General features: G+C 33.7%; 1 protein-coding gene across 1 annotated transcript; it reads left to right on the plus strand.

Moving 5' to 3' along the window:
* The first annotated feature begins 2,892 nt into the window (after positions 1-2,892).
* LOC123528874 (uncharacterized) lies at positions 2,893-19,307 on the plus strand. The gene is made up of 18 exons (XM_045308929.2): positions 2,893-3,508; positions 6,711-6,790; positions 9,118-9,232; positions 9,544-9,618; positions 9,930-10,018; positions 10,715-10,788; positions 11,340-11,416; positions 11,836-11,919; positions 12,272-12,342; positions 13,076-13,153; positions 13,471-13,531; positions 13,771-13,831; positions 14,246-14,486; positions 15,677-15,828; positions 16,283-16,398; positions 16,886-16,966; positions 17,497-17,631; positions 17,913-19,307. The coding sequence occupies exons 1-18, from the start codon at positions 3,098-3,100 to the stop codon at positions 18,081-18,083; spliced, it is 2,172 nt and encodes a 723-aa protein (XP_045164864.2). The 5' UTR covers positions 2,893-3,097; the 3' UTR covers positions 18,084-19,307.
* Positions 19,308-20,153: the final 846 nt, after the last annotated feature.

Raw genomic sequence — 20,153 nt, forward strand, 5'->3', positions numbered from 1 at the left:
AACTAAAAGGACAATGATAATGAAATCAACCAGAATTACTCGACATGGCAATAAGGGCCATACATAAATATATACAAACTGTTTACTGACTGCAGGTATACACATTTTACACAAATGAAAGATGGAAGAAATCGCAAAAACACAGACAGACTAAACAGATACAAAATATACATAAAGAAGAGACACTACGGGGCATATAACATGTCTACAAGACAGTTTTTGTACTTTTATACAGCTGTATTCTCGATAGCCGACAACTGACTTCAACGACTGCCTATTTCAAATACAGCGGCCGTTTTCGACAGTCTTTTTTTCTCGACCATGCCTATTTAACGGCTAATATACTTTTTCAAGAATAACGTAGAACCCGGAAACTTCACACAGGTGTTCCGAAAGGACACGTTTGTTAAACCAGATGATAAAAATTTTCACAGGTTGTTCATTAACAAAACTATTTGCGCAAAACTTTGGATTTTTGCTCGATTTTTCAAACTGAAGAATTTGTTAGCGAATATCTCAAAACGTAACGATCGTTTCTGGTCCAGAAATTGTAAATGTAAGCCATGGTCATTCCTTGATAAAACTGTCAAGTTGATTCGCAAGAATTGGCTTCGTTTTAATAGAAATAAATGAAAAACTTTGCCTACCGATTTACAGCTGGGTTACATTTCCAGCTGGGTTACATTTCCAGCGGACGTCAGGATAGCCGGTTATCCAGTGTGTTAATGGACTTTCAAATTAAAAAGTATGACTGATCTTCCTATCTACCAATCCGTGGATTCTGAGATACCTTGATAAGTATCTCTGCAGTATATAGCATATATTCCAAACATTGTCAGCTTATAGTCATAAACAATCCATGGGCTTAGTTTTACTTTCATGGCTAACAAGCTAAGTGTGTTTTCTTTTAAGTATTCAACATTTATTATCTTAAGTAGACTTATGATTGTATTTTATTCATAACATTGTTATTAAAGCCCATTGAAAATATCAAACTTTTAACGATGTAGGCATTTCAATTTTATAACCACTAGAAAAGAGTTCATGAACGTATCTAAACTTTCAAGTGTTTGGTTTGTGACATCTTTAGCAATGAAATTAATACAATTCCTTCTTCAAAACCTTTTAACTAATATAAATTAGAAAAAGAATGTTGTTTCTTTAAATTATTATGTTTCTTCATGTGTATGCAAATATTTGAAGTAGAAACTTAAACGATCTTTTGCGATTTTCATCATATGTATACATTTCTACGTTTAACGCTCGTACGGAGTCCGATAAGGAACATAAAGTATCACACTGAGACCCAGTAGATGTATGTGACCTATGATAACCTCTGGGCGGTCAAGTGAAGAATTTGCTGTGCTCAGATATATGTTCAAGTCTTCACAAGACTTTATACTAACCCGTTCAGGTGTCCCCTTGTACCTAATGCCTCGAGGGGTATTTTGAGCCTTCTTTCTCATACAAACGTTGGAAAGTCGCCATATGATCTATACATCCTGTTAGCGTGACTTTGAAACAAACAAATACACCCCACCCCTTTCAAAAGAAGAAAAAAAGAAAACAAAAAAGAAAACAGTCATCGTCATCTCGGCGCGAAATTATTGTATGGGTAAGGAAGACCCCTGGTGTCCCTCCAGGTAATGTTTTAGGCACTGGCGGGCACATTGGTAGAAACACTAACCTTCTGTAAGCCGGCTGGATGGCTTCCTTGCATGAAGACTTCTACACATCAAGTGAGGTTTCGAACTGACACCGGTGACGGACCAGTAATTCGAAGTCAGTGGTTTTCAGTACGGTTTGAAAACTTCCTTTATAAAAAGGTTTATTGAGCATAATGTATTTTCAGACCCTGGAGTGTTAGTGAAATGGAATAACTGATATCTATCCGTTATTTCGGTAGAAAGTTGATTCTAAAGAAACAAGCCACGGGCGAAGTTTTTAACGTTTCTAGAATATGCTTTTTCACCTCTATAATTTATGTTTCTGACATTATATATTTCAGTTTTTTAATAGTTCAATGAAAAGCATTAATTAATTTTGTATTTCTTGCTTTTTGTTTCTAATGTAATACGTGAAATTCGGTCGTGTTGGATTTAACCTTTAATAAATGGCTAACTTTTATCTATTACTCGGTAACGTAGCTACGTTCTATAAAATATAAATTTTGTATTTTGTAATGCATATGGAATTAATATAAATATATTAGTATGGAAATTAACAGGTTTCATATATGAGTCATGGTTTATTTTTGTTGTAAAAATCAAAATATTTAAAATGTTATGAATGATTTTTTTTTGTATTTTGTTGCAAATATTATAAAGCTCTATAAATTTTCTTTAACAAAAAGCTGTCAGTGTCGATGCCATAAAGTTAGTGTCCGTCATATCATAAAAAAGATGAGTTTATTTTTATTTATTTAAAAATCTAAATTTTGTACTAATGCAGTCTGTTTAACCTTACAATGTTGGCAGCTCACATAGAACTGCAGTCAAATGTACTAATTGTGTTCGCTGCATTTTCTTTCAAAAATCCTATTTTCTTTATTTGATTTAATACAAGTATTTAAATCTTTATACAAACATACTTCCACTATTTTGAGAATACTGAATCAACTCATATCCAAATTAAATACAAGTATCAATATATAAGTATTGTATAATTATGATTTATTGATATAAGGGCTATTGAAATTGGTACAAATTATCTATTTTCATGAAAATACGATCGTCGTTGTAAGTACTTATCGAAAAGATCTAAATCACCGCAATTATTACGTTAATAAAAATTCTCTTGTCATGTTAAAACAATTTTTGACTGTTGCAAAAATAGGAGCAGTGTTTCTTTTGAACATGCCAAGGTCGTCATGTACGTTTTGTGTAATTTGAATATCGATGTACAGTATTTTTAATGAGCTACTTAAGACAGTGCCACATTTGAATTTTACAACGAATTTTATCAAAACATAGCGATACGTGAAAGTTTAGGATTTTAAATCTTACAGTATTGATTTAAAAATGGATTTTAGTGATAGTAAAGTCAATACAGACCTGTAAACAGATGCGCCGAGGTGATATTTACAAAAACACAGAAAATGGAATACGGAGGACACGACTATGGACATGATATACCTGAAATTCAGGATTTCTTACATAGACACCGTGCGACATCACACGGGCGGCGTAAGACGGTGCACGTGGCGGAACGTGGCCGAACAGCTATTGGATTATTACGATTGCCAGCAAGTCCCGGGCGTAAAACGTACATGACAAAACGGGCGTCACTGACGCCATCTCCTACTGTCAAGTTCTCATTTCATTTCGAAAAGACGACGTCACATCGTCTTGTTAAATACAAAAGTGCACCATTACATTATAGACATGGAGATACCGAATTAAGACATACATTGTATGCTCCTTCCGATCAAAGGAGGGGATCTTTCTTGTTGTCGAGACGGCGGTCGGCCGCGTTTAGTGTTTCTGCAGGTGAAGAAGAACTAAGAAAGGTAACACGTTATATTACAAATGCAAACTTGAACCCGGTTTGGAGAGGGTCTCACAAACAGCTTTTATACACGTGTTTATGATGTATTATAGCCAGTTATTTTTTCTAACGAATGAATTCTTTTCTTAGGGCCAGTTTTATTTTTCTTTCAAATGCTATTCTCCTTTTTCAAAATATTACATTTTCTATTTCTCTATTACTATTACATGTTCTTTTTCTCTTTAACTATTTCATTTTCAATTTCTCTGTCCTGTTTAGACAGAAGAATTAAAGCATGCTATGGCCATTCCGTTTAAGATAGAAAAAAACATTGTATAAGGAAAATATCTACGATCTGAAAAATAGGATTGTTTGCTATGGCAGCAGAGAGATTAAAATTTGTCTTACATACGACTTACTATCTCCTACGTAGGACTAAGTATCTCCTGCGTAGGACTTAGTGTCTCCTATGTAGGACAAAGTATTTCCTACCTAAGGCTTAGTATCTTCTACGTAGGACTAAGTATTTCCTACTTAAGACTTAGTATCTCCTATATATACGTAGAACTTGGTATCTCCTACGTTAGCACTTAGTATCTCTGACGTAGGAGATATTTAGTACTTCGTAGGACATACTATCTCCTACGTAGGACTTATTATCTCCTACGTAGGACATAGTATCTCCTACGTAGGGCATACTATCTCCTACGTAGGACTTAGAATCTCCAACGTAATAGTAAGTATCTCCTACGTAGGACTTTGTTTCCCCTATGTAGGACTTAGTTTCCCCTACGTAGGACATACTATCTCCTACGTAGGACTTAGTATCTCCTACGTAGTAGTTAGTATCTCCTACGTAGGACTTAGTTTCCTCTACGTAGCACTTAATATCTCATACGTAGGAGATACTGACTCCTACGTACGAGATACTATAAGGAGATACTATGACCTACGTAGCAGATACTAAGTCCTACGTAAGACAAGTTTAAATCTCTGCTGGCACAAGGACGCTGCCATATTTTGCGGATGTACCTGGTTTGAAGAGGGGTCTGTTGGCAGAAGGTGACAGCGTTGTGGTGATATATTGCAATCCTTCATTTTGCCTAATTTGACATATTCCCTAAACTTTAATAAGAGCTGACTGCACTCAACATTGTTTTATTTGGGACTACTCTTGAGCGATCAACAAATATCATCAGGGATATTATCTCTTAATTTGTGAAAATATAACACTTATATCTTTAACCTCTTCAGATTGTTATAAAGTTTAAACCAGACACTTCTAAATTTATTGCATAAAAATTAATACCGCTCCTTTCCATAGTGTTTATTTACGTTATCTATGGCTCAAAGAAAGTGTCTGTCGTTACAATTAAAGTGTACTAAAGTAATTTTGGGATGGTCAATAGCAATATTCACACAGAAAATGTTGTACTTATCGGCATCATTGCACACAATATACGAAAACGTTACTATCGTGACGGAGTGCCTTTGTTATAAGAGCAATGTATAGACAACATCTACCAGGATAAAATGTTCACACATTAGCAACATCTACCTGGCTAAACAACATCTACCTGGCTACCTGGCTAAAATGTACCTAATACTGACGACATTTACCTGGCTAAAATGCTCATATATGACAACATCTACCTGTATAGAATGTTCATACATTGACAACATCTAGATGGCTCAAGTGTTCATACATTGACAACATCTACCTGGCTAAATTCTTCATACCTTGACAACATCTGCCTGGCTAAATTGTTCTTACATTGACAACGTCTACCTGGATAAAATGTCCATTCCTTTCTAATACCTATCCAGCTCTTATGTTCATTCCTTCACAATATCTAAGTAGCAAAAATGTTCATTCCTTGATAACATCTATACCTACCTTAAATCATGTTTTTTTCTTTTACATTATCTACCCTATTTAAGTGTTCATATCTCGACAATATCTACCGTGCTAATCCATTGGCAACATCTTCATAGCTGAAATACAAAAATCAAATATACAGATAATTCAGTTAATGCATAAACTGTTTATACCTCTTTTAAGGGGACGCATACTTTGAAATTAGAAAAAAGTGGGTGGGGTATGATAAAATTTCCCTGCAAAAAAGCACAAGGTTTTGGTACATGAAATGGATAGTGTTTCAACTGTTATAAGTACACAAAGGATTGCTCACTAAAATAAAAATGAGAAAACTGAAACAGACGTGTAGAGTGAAACTAAACCAAAGGTCAAGCATCCTTAAAACAGTAGGCAGAGCTGGTCTAGAAAATTGAGTGTGTGATGTCTCCTGAATGTAGCAATATTTCCGTATTTTCACATGTATGATGCAAAGAAACCTCATGGCTAACAGTCCTATTGTTTGGTTTCCCTATACCGATACTTTTTCTTGTTTCTTAACATGTCAAGAGCTATACTTAAGAGCTTGTCAAATTTTCTAAATTAATGGTGCCTTATCACAGCTAATTCAATACTGAAATATTGAACTGGACTCATTAAGGATTAAAGTTATTAGAAATTCAATAGAAACAAGATAATGAGACATGCCCATCACATCTCATTTTAATCCCTTGCTTTTCCCAGATTATCAATCCCAGGTGTATGATGCAGAGGAATTCTACTATAAAAACATCGTTTTATAAGTTGTCGGGGAAAATTAAATGAGGATAAGTGTGACGTAAATCAAGTTATTTAATATCTTATTTTTTTATACTGATTGTTCTGTTATGATTATTGTGGATTTACTTAGTAAATTCCAGTAATGTCGAAAATTGACGTAGATGGAAGATTTGAAAATCCTCGAATCAGTGTGACGTCGTATGAAAATGAATTGAGTGAAAAATACGTTTGTGCGGACTCAAAAATGTTTGGAGCACAAGGTCAAGGTCGAAGTTCAGCTGAAAAGGTTTCTCGTACAATGTCTTTACCGATCCTTCGAACGAAATCCAGAAACAAACCACGATGTTTTAGATACATTAAAAGCGGAGATGATTGCTTGCCTTTAGCAAGGTTGTCAAACAACTCTAAAGGTCAAGATCGCACTGCAGGTCAAAGGTTATGGCGAAAAGCCACAGATACGTTGACACTTCCATTGTTATATGTGAAAGTAAAGGAAAAGCGCCTGAACCTCGGACTGGAGATAGGAGAAAATTTAATAAAGAGACAGTATTCTAAAAAGAAGTTAAGACTTTACTTATATCCATTTCAGAAACGTCTGCTTGCCAAATTCAGACTTGCCGCCAAGTTGGCAATATTTTGTTCGAGGAACTTCAAGAAACATTGTCTCAGGTAAGTACGTTTGTTTCTTACACAGACTATGTTTCATAAAGACTTGCACAAAACGCACGTGTTAGTGTAACACAACACATAGTCTCACTCAAAATATATGTTTTATATATTCAAACAAAAATATATGTTTTATATTGTCTAACACAAAATATATGTTTTATAGTCTATTCCAGTTGTGTGCTTGAACACTTTAACAAGATGTACGTTTTACATAGCCGCACGCAAAATATATGTTTTATAGAATCAAACACAAAATACACGTATTGTATAGTCTAACACAGAATATATGTTTTATATAGTCTAACAGAAAATATGTGCATATATAATATCACAGAAAATGTATGTTTTATATAACTGCACACAAACTGTGTTTTAATAATTATCGAGGATATATACATTGAAATGCTTAAATACGACCAATTTTCAGACTGAGTTTCGTTTCGGTTTCCGCCTGTCAGTCCATCTGTATATCTAGTGGCCAATATTTTTAATGCGAGAAAAGAATTACCGAATTAAAAGATACATTTTGTATGAGAATAAACATATATTATGTGCGAGGCTACATGAAACTCTTAACTGGTAAATGGTATATGTATTTTACGTGTGATATTTGGATCAAATCACTTTAAAAAAAATGACCAGAACACAATTTCCTATTGCCATTACGGGTCCGCTGACTTTGATGGTATTCTCAAACTAAGAACGTCGGATTAATGTCTTTTATGTAAAGAAAGTGGGAACCTTTGCTCTAATGTTGCAGAGAAATAGGATTTTTTTCATTGACTGGCAGGAATGCAATTTTCCAAAATTTTATTTGAAAAGATATAGACATAGTTAGAGAATGTCAGTAAAAACGGGGTCAGGTTTTCTCCTTGTCCTGTGTGGAGGGCATTTTCTGTATTTAGTGCACATAAATGAATTAGATGTTCTCTTATAGGACGGTTGGTGTTTCAGTAGTACTACATGACTGTGACTTTTCGTTTATGAGTCATATTTCATTATTGTACAACATGAATGTATACATAGAAAAGTTTATCAGAATGACCTATCTGAAGTTATTAGTTAAATGACAGACCTCCTATACAAAAACATACAAACCTTTACTTTAGATAAAAACTAATTGTGTAGATATAAATCATACAAAATAGTTACCCATGATCATTTAGGCGACATTTTCAAAGAATGTATGGTTATCTGTGATCTGATAGTTAAATTTTTAAACTGTTAGTTCGTTTTTTTTTAAATTAGAAAGCTGAAAAAAATGTTTGATCGAGATTTAAATAATGTTATCATAAAAAACTAGTTCTATGTCAGATATAGTAACTTATGCTTGATTTATTAAACGTTTTCCTGTGACATTTTCTTTCATTATTTAACAGTTATGTTAATACATCATAGCTTAAGTACTCGCTGAAATGTGTGACCGTAGAACGTTTTTAGACTTTTAGAACACGTATCTCCATTAGTTTCAAATTAAAATAAATGTCCGTACAAATTTAAAATCAGAGTTTGTACATTTTTGTCGTTTCCTCAAAACTTTATTTATATTGAAAAGAAACATTTCTCTCTTTTTTTTCAACTAAAATCACATATTTGAAGACATGATGTGCATTAAGGTGTCTACAGACGTCAGAATTTTGCAACTATCATCAGAAATATGCTTGCCAATTTTGAAATTAATTTTACGGAAAAATGCGGCTTCTACAGGGTATGACAGTCATTATTAAAACATTAATGATTTATTCTGTACATTATACATGTATTTATACAATTATACACGACCAGTATGATTCATTCTGTACATTATACATGTATTTATACAATTATACACGACCAGTGCAAAACATTAATGATTCATTCTATACATTATACATGTATTTATACAATTATACACGACCGGTGATTTCTATAATTTATAGTTCAGGAACACAACAGAGTAGGCTTTTGTTCATTTTTTTTGGCACAGCAAAGTTTCTGAAACAAACTTTTTTATGTTTTCTACATTTGGCACAGCAAAGTTTCTGAAACAAACTTTTTTATGTTTTCTACATTTTATTTACAGTACAAATGTAGTTCATTTTACTTCTATCGAAATAAATGTTAACATGTTTTGTCAGACTAATAGAAATCGTATAATCTCCATACAATTGTTGTAACCGGACGAATCTTCTTTTAGGAACAACCTGAGTGGCTGTTTTATCTTCACTGACTTCAGAAATGAATACTGGCATACAGATTGATATGTGAATATTTCTTTCCACATAATAGCTATTTCATGGAAACAAAATGTCTTATTGAGTGTAGCTTGGCCTTTTTACTTATTTTAGGATTAATGAAAACCAAGATGAGCTTGCTCCTTACATTAGGAGATTACACTTTCATGAAGATGATAACACCGACGATTTACTTATCGATCTGTCAAAGTTCAAGGCCAACAGACAGGTACGTACATTTCTTAATGAAAAAGAAAACTTTTGTCCAATATGATATGATGGTAAGAGGTAGGTTAGGGTGTTAGGCGCTCAGTCCGGAGGGAACCATTTCAAACCTTACTTGGGTCCTTGAACGTCGCCTGTGGTATCATTTCTCGCAGTCTTGCATGTTTATAAGAAACTTGAAGTTTTTCTTGTCACATTAAATCAAAGTAGATACTATTTTGATAGCAGTCTATACACTTATGAAATTTGATCTCTAGTAAAAACCTTTTGGCAAAAGCTTGTAGGAATTGCTATATTGAATTTATTTCTTTACAGATGCGAATTCCAGAAGAAACAAAACGTATTTTGTCGAAGGAAATTTCACATCGAACTGAACAAGAGATCTACCACGTAAGTTTTCTGTACAGCCAAATTAAACTCTATATTTAGAAACACTGAAGAAAGCGAAGATGACGTTTCGTTTAAACATTCTGATATACCATCACCTCGGGGTAAAATGTCTTAAGTTATTGCAATGCTGAGGTGACGGTTCGATTTTTTTATATTTAAAACAAATTACCATTTATATTTTCACCTACATAAAATATATACACTCCGCGTGAGGTTATTTCAAATAAGTACATATTACCCACGTGAATTCATTACCTGTGGATTTATAAAATTGTAAGTATTTTGATTGTAACATTATTGTGTGATTTTAGGTTACCCTGGCATTACGGAACATCAAAAGCTTCTCAGAGTACCCAAAACGCATGCAACAGAAAATTGCAGAAGTTGGACTTTACGAAAAGTGAGTAAGGATTTACCAGTAATCATTAGTCATTCACTTACACTAATTCATAGGGACATCACTTTAGGTTATAGCAATATGTTATAACAAAACAGTGGATAAAAATCTATGAATGCCCTGAATAAATTTTGAACTAGGTTTGATTGAGAACTAGGAGAAACAATTAGTAATATCCAGCTGTCACCAGTGAAATGATTTCTATAAACTGTCTACTAAAATAATTGCATGTCGTACTCTAAATGGATGCCGAATAATCAGTTCTATATTCATCCTTACTAATAGTGCTAATTAAAAATCTTTAACGTTTATACCATCCTCAATTAATTACAAAATTCTGCAGAAAAGTTGAAGAAATTGGTTGTTTGCGCTCACGTTTCCGAAGGATCTTCTAAGATCTTTTTTAACAGTAACAACTGTCTTTTAGTGCCGTGTGTTGGTCGTAAAATGTCTTCCTTTAGGTGGAAGCAGTATTTTTGTATTTCCTGCTATTATGGAAATTAACATTATTCAATGTATTACAGTAATTGTGTAATGGAATTCCACTTTTGTGCGAGTGGAGTTTCATACTCGTGAACAGAATCAATCTTACCTAGCCTGCTATTAGGTTGCTTGGTTGCGTTTTTATGATTGATAAAACTGCAACAAGTTGAATGCTGATTTGTATTCCAATATGTTTGATTAACTTTGATATTGCAGGTACGAGTCTAAAAGAATGATTGTACGACAAGGACACCCAGCGTCCGCTTTCTATTTCATCTTATCTGGAGCAGGTAATATTCTGTGGAGCTGTTGTCGAAAAAAAATACGCTGTCAGAATATCAGTTTTCTCACATTATGAAATGAACTAAAAAAAAATGCACGTCTTTTGTGCTTTTTATCACATACTCATTTTTACTTTCCATTAAGATCCAATGGAATTGGAAACGTCGATATTTTCGATATTGACGTCCGAATTTCATATCGGGTGCGTGACGTCATTTAAATGTGTGTCGTTTTATACGTTTAAATTACGTCAGTATTGTCAGTTCTATTCAGGCTATTGAACAAATTTATAATATAATTATTAATAATAATATGTAAATATAATTATTTTATATTAATAGGTGCAGATATGTATGTAATAAAAAGATTATTAGCTTTATATCAAGAAGTATGCACTTGTTCTTTCTTGGTCCTAACGTCGCGCAATATTTTCGCAGCAGTGCCCTAACCTATTAATATTAGTATATTCCATATTTTTTTCAGCAATGCCTTAAAGTTTTTTGTGGAGACTGATAAAGTTACAATCGTATAACCTGCTAAACATAGTTAATTATTTCAGTTGTTGTAATGGTTATGGACGAAGAAAGCAAGTATGCAAGGCCGGTAGCTCATTTATACAAGGGGCAAACTTTTGGGGTATGTGGTTCAGATTTCTGTAGCCATTCTTCCACTGAATAATATCGCCCTCCTAAAGTCGCGCAGTATTTCGCTGCCGAACTCGTACAAATCTAATAACCTTTAAAAATGCCCTGTTCCTTTTATAAGATTTGTTTTGATATTATTGTTGTTTCCAATTTGTATAGTTTATCAGTAATAATATCTTTTTATTGTTTGATTTTTGGTTAAACTCCAGCCGAATACAAGTTTTATTTAGCGGCCATATAGCAGAGATATATGGCATATATTCATAGGGAGGTTAAAACACGTATGCTATTTGATAAATGATATCTTCCCAATAGCAATGTGACATTACTGAACACATTTTTCACTTTTATTTTTATATATATGTATGTCCTGTTTTTTTTTTGCTTTGATACATTTATATTTCTCTTCAGGAACTTGCCATTATAAACGAATCAAAGAGGAATTCTACTGTTATTGCCAAGGAAACGTGTGAGTTCATGTCTATATCAGTACGGGTAAGTACCATTGTACCCAGTTATTGTTGCAACTTGAGTTCCTATACTGTCATCTTATCTCATATCTTGGAGGTTTTAATTAACATACAAAAATAAAAAATGACTTCAGAGAACCAGCCAAGCGTTCCAAGAGGAATTTATGTTCTCTGTGATGATATGAGTTAAAAACACACTTATTCTATCTTAGAGCAACAACACATTTATTTAGCAAAAAACCAGAGCATGTTCATGTTGATAGCTAGGTATTTTAAAAAGACTGAACGGTTAACTTAACGTTGGATAATAATTAAGAAAAATGTCATTCAAGATGTTGAAAATGAGAAAATATCTAAACACTGATATTGTGTTTCAGGATTACCACAAGATATTTATGGCTGGAGGGGTGAAAAACATTAACGATCCGGACCAAGAAGTCTTCCTAAAGTAAGTGTTACACGTCTGCACAAACCACTCTTACATACGTTATTTTCTAGTTGCATACCCGACTCAACATCTGCCTTCTAATGCAAACCATTTGTTCTTAACCGTCAAGTTTTCATGCTAACAATTTAAATACAATTTCTTCATGATCAGGCTTCATTGTATGCCGAATTGACAATAATAGATAAAGAGTATGTATAAAAGACGTAAGAGAGGACTTGAACCTTAACTGCCAGTCTATATAAGTACCGTTTTCACTTGCTTGTATATAAGTACCATTTTCACTTGCTTGTATATTAGTACCGTTTTCACTTGCATGTATATAAGTACCGTTTTCACTTGCTTGTATACAAGTACCGTTTTCACTTGCTTGTATACAAGTACCGTTTTCACTTGCTTGTATACAAGTACCGTTTTCACTAGCTTGTATATTAGTACCGTTTTCACTAACTTGTATATAAGTACCGTTTTCACTTGCTTGTATATAAGCACCGTTTTCACTAGCTTGCATATTAGTACCGTTTTCACTTGCTTGTATATAAGTACCGTTCTCACTTGCTTGTAGTGAAAACATATCTCAGGACTGTTTTTTGCAAGTTTTGCATGCTATCTGAAATCACATTAAGTGTTAATAAAATAACATTAGACTTTAATTTTACTCCTTTAAACTTAGTGATAGTACATGTATATCAATTTTATTTGATAAAATTGATTTTGATCATTTTATGTGTTACAGGAGCCTAACCTGTTTAGCTTCATGGCCAATACACATTCTTCAAGAAAACCCAAACAAGTGTCAGTTTTTATTTTTCAAGTGAGTACCTTCCAATTTCAATTATATCGTAAATGCTTAGTTTATACTGAGCCAGTCAAATATGATATCATTTCAGTTTGAAAAAAAAACCAACATAATTCTGACAGTAACATTTTCGTATACAACATACTTACGGTTATTGCTATATATATTAATAGAAACTTTTAATTTTGATTTGCTCAAAATTTAATTGCCATTCCAATGATTTTTCACGATTTTTTTAACTGAGCTGAAGCCAGAGAATCAGTAAAGTGATACCATAACATTACTTGATTTTGTTTATAACAATATTTCAAATATGAGCATTAATGTTTCAGAAATGGTGAGGTTATTGTAAGAGATTCACATTATTCTGACTGGGTTATAATTATAAAATCGGTAAGTGTAACTCTTTCTGAATATCATACATACTAGCAAAGAAAATATTGGATATAATTTGATCACGGTTATTAAAACCGTGGCTTACTTTATCATATGACAGCGTTGAAATGCAAGTAATTTATCCACTGCAATTAAAATTCAATTAAAAGCATATCAGCTATAACTAGAAAATGCTAAAAATAAATCCATTTCATTTGATAATTTACGAAAAGTTTAAATATAAACGTTTTTTGTAGGGGAGCGTTCAAGTGCTGAAGAAACTTAAACGGGTGGAAGCATTCGAGTGGAAAAGAAAAAGTATAGTTTTGTAATAATGTCTACTTTATTTGTGTATTAAATTGTTGAACTTGGTTCTCATTTAGGTTGACTGAATGTAAGTTGTTCTATAGATTTTGTAAGTTCCTTTTGACAATATTACAATCTTATTCAGTGTTAGCAATATAGCAAGGACTCGTATCTTTTATATCTAATTATAGGTTAGCATATACTGTTGTAAAATCAGATGTATATTTAATATTTTGTCCACAACTATGTTGCTGCATGTTGGCTTTTGTAGGAAGACAGGGAACATTTCCCGTTGTTTAGAACACATGTGTAAATTGAGAAAGACAGTAAATGTTATTACCAGCTTGTTTTCATGTTTCCTACGAAATCATTTTGTTAAACACTCAGAGACAGAACATGTACATAATTGTTTGTTCTGTTTTTCAGAAGCAATAGAATATATGACTGGTAGTAAGAAACGTGAAGTTGTTCTTCAAAGAACGGAATGGCGCCGGATTTTACCTGAACTAGGAATACCTTTAAATCCAAATGAAGAAGAAGAGAATTTTGAATACTATAGTAACGGTAAACCTGTTCCTTTCGTTCATCCTGAAGAAAATGATGAACAAACACATGAAGAACATCCCGTAAAGAAACAGCCACAGATACCGAACCTTTGGCCTTTTAAGTAAGTACAAACAGCGAAATGTTGGCTTTAGTAGCATGATGTAATGCTCTTTGTAATGGCTCCAAGCAATTGTAGAAATATATAAATCATAAAGAAAGTACATGTACTTATAATTTTCAAAGAAAGAGACATATTAAATAAAGTCTGAAAATTGATTTCTAATTTCTTCAAATAAACGAAAATCATTTTATACATGTGAATTTTATGAAAGTTTTATTTATGTTTTGATATCCCCCCCCCCCCCCCCCCCCCCCCCCCCCCCAATTGTTCGCAAAGAATGGCGACTCTTACACCAGGCAAGTACTCAAAAAGCTTTACTTCCCTTGCACTTACATGAATAAGAGGAAAATGAAAAAGGGTTTAAAGTCAATATCATACTTTCTTACCTTTGTTTTCAAAGAGAATTAAAATATATTCAAAATGTATATGACTGGTTCTTGAGTCAGTGTTTGAGATGTTCGTATCCAAAATATTTAACAATCCGATGATAAAATGAAATGACTGTCAGTATTGTATGGAGAAGATACTACATGTTTGCTTTTAACACATTTTTTTCAGGTAAGATAAGTAAAATTGTAATTATATTGATCTATATTAACTATGCCAGTAATTATATAATAGGGAACGTTTTGTTTTTTAATTTTCTCGACTGCTTAATTTCAGTAGAAATATAGCATAGGCATTGAATAATTAAGGTTTAGCAGTACATCACAAAACAACAGATATTTGTTGTAAACGAACAGCATCGTGACAAACAACTTATCTGTCCAATACATATTTTATTGTTCTGTCCCGCAGAGTTGGATACTTAAAATATTCGAAAGGAGTTGTCCCCCTTTAAAAAGAATGCCATTTGAAATGAAATAAATGTAAACAATTGTCAAAAACGTAGTTTTACCTACAGTTATGTTAAGTTAAAACACTGGTACGTTGTTGCAGATGCATCAAAACGAAGACATGTAATAGCTTTTTAAAAATGATGAGTTTTTAAAGGCGCTGAACTGTCCAGAAGTGTGGCCCCTTCATGCAGTTCCTTTCCGGCATTCAATACATATATAAAATTTACATATAATACAATGCTTTCTTTCTGTGATTTGATGATGTTCGAACTTTTTTCTCCGAAACATGGACCTAACTCTTAACATAGCTTAGGTTCATTTTGGTTGAAATATGTTTTGCTTTCTGCCCAGGGTTGACATATCTGAGATAGAATCAGGGCGCTACCTTGACGACAACCGTCATACTGGTCTACCCTTCCGTACTCTCTCCGTTAATACAGACACAGTCGATGATAAATGGCAGGGGAGAAAACTCAACCGATTAACCATGAACAATAAACTAGGTGAGAACCATCGTCATGACATTTAGAGACAAAATATTTAAAAAAAACTTGATATCGGTTTTAGAATGGTATTGCATATTCTGAATGATCTTGTAACTTACACGAAACAAAATGAATATGTATTTTAATTGATCATAATTCAAGTATGTATTAATTCAAGCATTTTGCTTTGTTTAGTCGAACCGTTCACACATCAATGTACCCCTAGTTTATCATTTTTGTATTCTTTTGTATATGCCAATATTTCAGCGAATCAGATAGCAATAATATTTGAATAACGGCGATAAATTTCTTATATCTGAACGAAATATACATGTAAGCGCTCATTTTCTTAGTAAGGATGGCCACGGTTGCAGTTCATAATTTGATACCCTCCCCACCCCCTCAACACACACACACACACACCAAAAAAAGACCATTAAACATATATAGACGGGAAAGCTATCATTTCTAGGCAAACAGAGAGGAAGAAGCCACAGTGTGGCACATGAAGAAGAGAAAGAGTTGCTAGGATACCAGCCACATATACGTACAATAATGGAAGATATAAACTCGGGGTTAAAACGAAAGGTTTGTTTGTTTTGTTTTAATTTTTGTCATACTGATCTCTGTGTACCAAAAAGAGCAAGACTGAAATGCTGCTAAGTTGAACAAAGTTAGTGAGCACCGCACACCGGTCTAAACTCCCGATGGTGTTTTTGCCACTGACCGTTCCACGGAAATGCTGCACTGTGTTCATTTATTTGTTCGTTTTGCAATTATTGTTTTATTGAATACTTTGTCTTTTAATTAGAATAATTAGATACAAGGTTTGAAACCTCAGATGAAACAAATGTGCTGTGAACATTACATGTAGCGACAGATAGACCAATGAATGAATATCAGAATGTTGAAATGTTGTAAAAAAGGACCGAGAAAGTAGTACATGCATACAAAATGAATGTACACACGTCAAGTGACTTCCGCAAATATAATTGCAATTTGCACTGTGTAAACATTTCAAAATTTGTTCTGTTAAAATTAACGTACTTGGTACTACAGTATGTTTTGTTTACAGGAAAGTGTAGAAGAAATAAACGCAGCAGACATAAATCCAGAATTTGTTCATGTTCAAACATTGACAAAGGGACAAGTTTATGTAAGTGCCTTTTTAGTATAACTGAAATGCTTCTGAAAATAATGCATTAAACTCGTACAAAAAGTATACATAGTTCGATGAAAAATAGACATTCGCTTTGAGTGCGAGAGGTCTGGGGCTGATACCCGGTCGCGTCTTACCAAAGACGTGAAAAAATGATACTGTAGCCCTGTAGCTTGGCACTCGGCATTTACATGTATATAGATTTATCAGGAAATGAAATAAGCACAAGTAAGTTTCTGTTACTGAAGACCTAGTTTGTTGCACAAGAGCTTTGTAGCTCGCTTGGTAAATTGGTTATATGTCACGTTAGAAAAGCTTTTCTTTTACCTTAATGTATGCCTATATAATGTCTTAGATGGTGTAAATTGGCTTGCAAATGTTCATACATTTAGTCTTTTCTGTTTTTATATAATCTACAAGAATATGGACTGTTTTAGTCTCAGACAACAGTCTTCTGTCGTTTTTCTTCCATTCTTGTAAGATTAACGGTCCATTTACCTTGTTGTGAAAGTTTAGATATTTTACAGGGTCTAGCAGATGTTATACTGAAAGATCAACCGAGTTTCTCAGTTGTAAGTCATGGTGCGGACTGTTTACTTATCAACAAACAGTTCTATCTGGAACATGCTTCTGAAAAACTACTTAGAGATATGAGACAAGAGGTTCGTACATACAAGAACAAATCGCATTAATGTATAACATTACTATTATACAACCGTAAACATTAATTTCACTGTTTATATCAGCGAAACATATTCAGGTAAATCGATTATAAATCTAATTGTTATCCGTTTTATTGGCTGGATATCGAGGTTATCGGAGCTAGAATTATATTGGTGAAACAAATATCAAAAAAAAGTAATAACCATATCAAAAATAAGTTAAGAATTATGCCATTTTATGAAGACATTTTTTGTTTGAAAGTTTTGTGGTCTGTTTACAGCTTTGTCCCTATCCGACTGAAGAGGAACTACAGGAACGGCTACAAGTTAGCGTGGACTGGCAAGCTTTCAAGAAGACATTGCTGCTACAGTCCGTCGAGAATGTATCATCTAGAAGAACAATGAGAACAACAATAAATGGAACAAAAACACAAGAGGCGTTTGTGTACTAGAAGGCACAAAAACACAATGTGCGTTCGCAAAGCAAAATGTGATCGTTTCTGGATAACATACCGTTGTTTGGTGTTTTCATTTCTTCTGGTCATATGACACCCTGTTATATGGTAGTTAACAGAGACTGCATCTCTAGCTTTAAGTGCTTACTGAAGTGCCCATTGGTCTCGTCTGTGAATGTAGATACTTAATCGTCTGCTGATACAAAGAAACTGCCTGTATTAAACACTTCCTTTGAGACCGATCATTCTCGGGAAGAAATACTAGAACATACCTTAGACGGTTAGGAGTATCTCCATACAGATACTACCTTTAGAAACAAAGCGTTTCTTCCAAGTTTTCCTATTCGGTGTCCAAAGTAGTATCTAGATAGGTTTGGATTGAATATTGTTTGTTAAAAAGACTTCTCGGCCCATCAAGTAATATCACAATCTCACAGACATTGATTGAAAACTGCATAATGTTTCTTTGGATGCCAGATATCAGAAAAGGGCTTAATTTTCATTCCAGGGGTCATCATAAATAGTTTTATTTTCAGGTTATATAGTACAACCGTTGGGCCATTTAATCTGGTGAAAAAGAACAGCGTAATACACTATTATTGACATATGCAGATAATAAAAACAACATTTTAAGAAGGAAATGATTATTTTTTATAATTATTTTCAGTACACTGCAGTGATTCGAAAACGCAAACACTTTATTGAATTTACAATATTCATTTGTGTGTACGTTCAATGTGTTGTATTCATCGGCCAGTAATCTCTCAAGGAAGATTATATTTCATGTTAGGGTGATGGAATTTGTATTACTTCAATACTTTAATTTATTGTATTTATTGAATTTATTCAGTTACTAATTGTGTTGGATGTGGCTATAGTAGTATTCAAATTAATTACATGGAAGAATAGAGCTACTGAGAAAATGCTCTGTATTTTGAAAGCAGATGCTCAATTTTTGACCACGTCCTATGTGTTAGTAGTGCTTGTATCACTGTGTTATTCATTTCGAGATGTGAGCGAAACTGTTCTAAGTGTTTCTTTATCTATATGCGCTTAGACCACTTTCGTTCTGATCGCACGATTTATACTGATAATATGTACTTAATGGTTGCTAAACTCTTACATTTTTTGTGTTCCAAAGTCAACTTGAAAAAAAATGTTCACCATCAATGAAATGTTCAATTCGCTATTGAAATTATCAAATAAAATAATACTTCCGTATCAAGAGGTTCCTTTATTCTTTGAAGGGATAATGTTATCCTACTTTAAATTTGAAGAAAGACTTTATCTACATTATAAATACAACCTTAGTAATGTTCACGTTATTGCCTGCTCCTGAGCTGCCGGGGTCTTCGTGCCCAAGCTATTAAAGTCACTGGCTTAGCATCACTTGCCCTTCACCGATGTTGGTTCCAAGCCTCACTTGGGCGGAGGGGTTGTAGAGTTCTTCATGTGAAGAAGTCTTCCAGCTTGCTTGTAAAAGGTCGGTTGTTCTTATCCAGGGACCCGCCCTTGGCTAAAACAATGTTCAGAGGGTTGCCTGGGCATTCATTCAATATCTAAGAAAAACAAGACATAAATTTTCAACGATGGTTTTGCTGTCATAAAGTACTGGCTGCTTCCTTTGAGAGGAATGTGTAACCGTTCCAAGGCGATGCCCCACTGTGTTGTTTTGTCTTCATGTGTTTTGCTTTGTGTGTGATGGTCGTATGCACGTCAGTGTCCTGAGTTAAGGTTTTGGGAGGCTGCGTTTTTGGAACGTGGGTTTCCCTGTTAGGTATTTATCCTATTGGGTATTTTATCCTATTACTATTTAGCACATTCCAAATACAGAATATTTGCAAATCAACATAGTTTATGATTATTGTATGAATTGCTTTTATATGGGCTAGCTTTGCAAAACGGCAACGGTGCACAAACAATACCAGAAATGTTGGACTGCTGCCCTCTTTTTGTACCCCGAGTTTTATAAAGAACGCCTTAAGCTACATACTAAATCCTGTTTTATTTTGTCATTTAAATATTGATTGGCTTTGATAATGTTGGACCAATGGTCACTATAAGTTC

Source organism: Mercenaria mercenaria, chromosome 13 (assembly GCF_021730395.1).
Source record: "Mercenaria mercenaria strain notata chromosome 13, MADL_Memer_1, whole genome shotgun sequence".
NCBI lineage: Eukaryota > Metazoa > Mollusca > Bivalvia > Venerida > Veneridae > Mercenaria > Mercenaria mercenaria.

Excerpts from the sequence above, each read along its gene's own strand:
- LOC123528874 (XM_045308929.2), top strand. The coding sequence starts at position 3,098 with ATGGAATACGGAGGACACGACTATGGACATGATATACCTGAAATTCAG. Across the intron at positions 9,233-9,543 it reads AGTTCAAGGCCAACAGACAG|ATGCGAATTCCAGAAGAAAC; the intron begins GTACGTACATTT and ends ATTTCTTTACAG. Across the intron at positions 15,829-16,282 it reads AACCATGAACAATAAACTAG|GCAAACAGAGAGGAAGAAGC; the intron begins GTGAGAACCATC and ends TATCATTTCTAG.